At 31.9% G+C, this 5,280-nt stretch overlaps 1 protein-coding gene across 1 annotated transcript; it reads left to right on the top strand.

The window, feature by feature from the left end:
- Positions 1-1,226: 1,226 nt before the first annotated feature.
- LOC107762039 (putative trehalose-phosphate phosphatase H) lies at positions 1,227-3,706 on the top strand. The gene is made up of 10 exons (XM_016580350.2): positions 1,227-1,418; positions 1,524-1,791; positions 1,911-2,051; positions 2,157-2,321; positions 2,420-2,479; positions 2,583-2,684; positions 2,790-2,867; positions 2,993-3,133; positions 3,227-3,319; positions 3,464-3,706. The coding sequence occupies exons 2-10, from the start codon at positions 1,543-1,545 to the stop codon at positions 3,530-3,532; spliced, it is 1,098 nt and encodes a 365-aa protein (XP_016435836.1). The 5' UTR covers positions 1,227-1,418; positions 1,524-1,542; the 3' UTR covers positions 3,533-3,706.
- The last annotated feature ends 1,574 nt before the right edge of the window (positions 3,707-5,280 follow it).

The raw sequence follows: 5,280 nt of genomic DNA, 5'->3' as shown, positions 1-5,280 counted from the left end.
TTACTTCAAATTTAAGCAATTTAATCATGAGAGTCTCCAATTAAAGTATAGATTTATATCAGCTAATCATGGTTAAATGATAAATAACTTATATGTAGGACAAATATTATTCATATGCTAGGTGTAAATATCTAGTGTGAGTAAATTTTTATCGGCTTTTAACCTTTTCTATGGAGGAAGAATATTGATGCATAACCAATGATACCAAAGTATCATGTATAAATAAAGAAAACTTCATGAATAATTGCTAGAATTTAGAAATTTCTCCTTAGTCCTAAATTCACGTTGAAAATATGATATCCCTAAAATTGTATTTTTCCTTTTGCTAGTAAAATTTCCAAACTTCATTAACCAATCTATTGAGTATTTTGAGGATACAGCCAGCTGTCACCAAAATTAGGACCATATATAACCTAACGTCTACAAATTTGAAATGGCGACGTGGCGGTGGTGCAAGGTCTTTAGACTTAGGCATACCCAAGAACCTAAAAGGAAATAAAGGGTATTTACATGCAAAATGTTACACTACTCCTATTCATTATTGCATTTCTTCTTTAAGAAGAGTTAAGTATTTATTTTCTATTCATGAGGCTCATTTAATATATGGTTCCATAACCTTTTTAATACACCTCAACAACACAAAATCGGTTTAAAAAAAAAAAATTAAAAAAGAGAGAGATTCTTTTAGGACTTCTCTATTTCAAAATGTTAAGCATTTATTGCTTTATGACATTCAAATTATGTTAATCTTGACTAAAATTACTCATTTTGACTTTGACTTGTATTTTCTGTTTATTTTGCAGATGTCACTAAAATTCAAAAATAAATTAATGTAATCAAATTTACTTTACTAAGTAAGACAACTGAATTTCATCCAAAAAATTAAGAAGACCAAAGTATTCCATCTCTAATAATCCACCGTCTATAACATTAAAAAGTAACGTAAGACTTTTGAATTGACAGGTCCTCAAAATCAAGTTTGAATTACATTTCATTAGCTCTTAATTTTTAACAGTTCACATTAGCAGATATACTAAATTCCAATTTAAGATTACAAAGTAAAATAAATAGCACCCAAAGTAATATAGTCCGACGCATAGCTGAGTCGTCTTTGAGGGCACAAAAGGAAACAAAATAAAAGGCAGAAAAAGTTTGGGTGCCTTATTCGTCCTTTAGTGGCCCCTCTCTACCTTATAAATTCAGTCTTTCTCCCTTTCTTCTTCCCCTGTGACTTACAATCTTCTCTCACTCTCGTCTCTCTTTCTTGGCCCTTTGCTCTTTACTTCTCTATTTTCTTTCTCTTTCACTTAAACAAACACAGAAACAGAGAGGTTTAATTATTCAATTCTCTGACTCTGTGTCTCTCCAATTTCTTCTCTTTCAAATTCCAATTCCTCTGTTTTTTTAATCTTTTCAAGGTACGTTACATTTTTTTTCGTGTGATTTTTTGGTCCGTCTATTTAATGCGATTTCATCAGTTATGTATGGTATTATATAATACTACATGTTTGTACCATATACAGGGTAATTTTGTGTGGTAAAATGACGAACCAGAATGTGATTGTTTCTGACCCAAGATCAGGGTTGGAGTCTTCTTTCTTATCGTTCTCACCGGCTGTTCCCGGACCACTACCGCCGCCGGGGAGATTCATCGCCGTTCCGGCGAAGAAAACATTCAAAAACATTGAGTCTGCTGCCGGAGATCATAGGATCACTGCTTTACTTGATTCCATGAGAGCTTCTTCCCCACCTCGTAGATCCTCTGAAACTGAAAATCTCAAGTCTTGGATTGTGAGTCTTTTATTCATTAGTAAATTTGTTTAAAACAAAAAACTATAAATGGATTGGATTACAATGATTTTTTATGTGGTTTTAACTTCTCCTTTTAAAAAAAAAAAATAATTGAATAGGTTCATCATCCCTCAGCTTTGGACATGTTCGAGGAAATTATAAATGCTTCAAAAGGGAAACAAATAATAATGTTTTTGGACTATGATGGTACATTGTCTCCCATTGTTGATGATCCTGACAAAGCTTTTATGACTGCTGAGGTTTGTTTACTTTTTTACCAATTATCACTAAACTTAACAAATGAAGTCTTAATCAAAATTTCTTATAGTATTAGACTAATTCCTTGTTTGGTTTATGGTAAATAGATGAGGGAAGCAGTGAGAGACACAGCCAAGTATTTTCCTACAGCAATAGTGAGTGGAAGATGCAGAGCAAAAGTCTTTAATTTTGTAAAGTTATCAGAACTGTATTATGCTGGAAGTCATGGAATGGACATCAAAGCGCCTGCTAAAGGACGCAAATATAGAAATGTGAGCAATTTTTTTTTCTAGATCAACTTGTTACTATATTAATCCCATGTTATTTTTTGTTCTTTTATAATAATGTTTTGTATTTTTTAACCATTCAGGGAAATAATCAAACTGTTCTCTGCCAACCTGCCAGAGAATTTTTACCCATGATTGATGAGGTTGGTTTTTTTTTTTTACTTTTTACTTCGCTTCTAGTGTTTTTTTGTCAAGATAGTATATAATCATAGAAAAAAAGTTGAAACGTTTACTTAACATTTTCAGGTATATAAATCTTTAGTGGAGAAAACAAAATCTATACCAGGAGCGAAAGTGGAAAACAACAAATTCTGCTTATCCGTACATTTCCGTCGTGTTGAAGAAAAGGTACAGTTTCTTTTTTAACCTCTCTTCAGTTCCCTTTTGTAAGCACTTGGTTTTACTTGACTGAGTAAATTGAGTTCTCATTTTTTTTTTTACTTTTAACTTCAGAGGTGGACTGAATTAGCTGAGCAAGTGAAGTCAGTGACTAAGGAATACCCAAAGCTACGATTAACCCAAGGAAGAAAGGTGATATTTCTGAGTTCTTATTTTTTCCTAATTATTATATAAACAGTACAGCTGTTTTTTTAAATACAAAATAAAGAAATGAAAAATACATACTAAACGTGTTTTTTTTATTGTTTTATTAACAGGTTTTGGAGATTCGTCCCAGCATTAAATGGGACAAGGGAAAGGCACTTGAATTTTTGTTGGAATCATTAGGGTATGCTAATTCAAATGATGTTTTGCCTATATACATTGGCGATGATCGAACAGATGAAGATGCTTTCAAGGTATTTTATTATGTCATAATAATATTTAAAAAAAATCTTTGCATTTCTGAAAAGAAGTAATTATACTGACATTTTGTTATGGAAAATAATCAGGTTTTGCGCGACAGAGGACAAGGTTTTGGAATATTAGTGTCCAAATCACCTAAAGAAACGAATGCTTCCTATTCTTTGCAAGAGCCATTAGAGGCAAGTACACTTGAAAATATGTACTCTATTATTATTGTTACTGTTTTATTCTAACGTCCTTTCGTAATGATTTAGAAATGATTAGAATTATTGCTAATATATACTGTCAGAATATTAATATGTTGGTATTTCTTAATATGGCAGGTTATGTACTTTTTAAACCGTTTGGTGGAGTGGAAAAGATCGTCCTTGCAAAGATATCAGAGGAAATAAAACCCAGAAGACTAAGAGTCGACCCTTTAACCCTGGAAGTTTTGTTGGGGATGGGTTTAGAAATTAAAGAGCTTTGTAGCACCTTTTCTTTTTGGAAGACTCAATTGTAATTGAAAAATGGAGAAATTTTGTAATTTTCCGAATATAAATTCAATAAGAAAGTATTGTGCACTTCTCCCTTCTCTCCTATATACTCCCTAGTTTTCCTTTTACTAATCTCTTATACCAAAAAAAATCCTTTTATTTTCTCATATTAGAGATTTATTATTTTCTTGCAATATTACTCTTACTATTAATTAAGTACATGCTTCATTGCTTCTAATATTTATTCGAGTTATAACTTTAATAACCATTAACAAAAATAATTTAATAAATTAATTCATAATAAATAATTTGTTTAAGGAGCGTGCCAAATCAACGGAGGACCAGAGAAAGAAATGGGAGGGAGTATACGTATGTAAATCTGGGTGCACACGTGTTGGCATGTACTAGTTCAATTTGTGCATGTGAATTTGGAAAACCGCATGCATTTGTATGGACTGCTCAAATGTTTTATGGTGCAAAATGAGACAAGAACAACACCCTTTCACGTGGAGGCTTTGTCTTAGTTTACGCAAATGTTTCTTGTTGGAGTTGGAAACCATCTTTGAAAGACGAAACACTCTTAACACTAACATTTTCTCCGTTTTTAGTTACGCTATTGAGGGGATCGAATATAAGCGTGGAACAACTTTCGAGTAATACTGAGATGGTTTTGCAGGTAATAAGAAAGAAAGTGATATATTATATAAGTTCGTTAATAATGCATCGAATTAACGAGAATCACAGAAAAAATAGAACTGAAATTGAGCCTAAAATATTCTGTAAATAATCGATATAAATCATCTTCCGATATATCCCAGTAAAGGTAGAGATATATCCTAGATCTAAAAAGCGCAATTCGATGCACGAAACAACTGCATTCACGCAAGGTTTAGCAAAGAGCCGCACCCAAGGATATGATGTAGGTAGTTTACCTTGATGCAAGCATCAGTGGCTGATTTTATGGCTCGAACCTGTGACCTATCAGTTCAACTTTATCGTTGTTGCTCTAGAGCTCCTTTCACACTATATATATATATATATATATATATATATATATATATCCTAGATGTCTAGCTAAATTAGTTCAACAAGGGCAACATTAGAAGTCATACGACAACTAGAAAATTATATAAAGGTATCTAATACAATTCTATCATTTGTAAATGCTATTAAAACAAGTTTTTCTACTTAAATAATACTAAAATGAGTTCAAATATTAGATTAAATCGAAATGCCACTTATTCTCTTTTTTGGTGTAAACAAATTGCACATTAATTAATGTAAGGAAATTCTTCTATAGACCATTGAAAACCTTCAAACTATATAGTTAATCTTTTATTTTCTCTTCATTTAAGCATTACATCGTTGGGAAGACCTTTTACTTTTTGTCTTCCTTTGTGGTTTTGGGGAACTTAAGAGTGAGAAATAGGCTGGTATTGTTTAAGCCTGAAAGCAGTATTGAAAACACACAGAAAATTGTAACTGCATGCATATAGATGTACGATTGAGTTCCAAAGATGGAGGATTGATAATAGGCGAATGACACGCACATGCACACATATTTAATAAGAACACAACGCTTTAGTAGTTTAAACTGTCTAACTTAGAATTTGATTTGTCGAATACAATGCTGTTTTAATCCTATTGTTTTAAATTTTTATCCA

Source organism: Nicotiana tabacum, chromosome 12 (genome assembly GCF_000715075.1).
Source record: "Nicotiana tabacum cultivar K326 chromosome 12, ASM71507v2, whole genome shotgun sequence".
Lineage (NCBI taxonomy): Eukaryota > Viridiplantae > Streptophyta > Magnoliopsida > Solanales > Solanaceae > Nicotiana > Nicotiana tabacum.
The sequence above is the reverse complement of the archived record's forward strand: the minus strand, read 5'-3'. Positions and strand labels throughout refer to the sequence as shown.

Coding starts and splice junctions, on each gene's coding strand:
- LOC107762039 (XM_016580350.2), top strand. CDS start 1,543: ATGACGAACCAGAATGTGATTGTTTCTGACCCAAGATCAGGGTTGGAG. Junction 2,052..2,156: donor AAGCTTTTATGACTGCTGAG/GTTTGTTTACTT, acceptor TATGGTAAATAG/ATGAGGGAAGCAGTGAGAGA. Junction 2,685..2,789: donor TCCGTCGTGTTGAAGAAAAG/GTACAGTTTCTT, acceptor TTTTAACTTCAG/AGGTGGACTGAATTAGCTGA.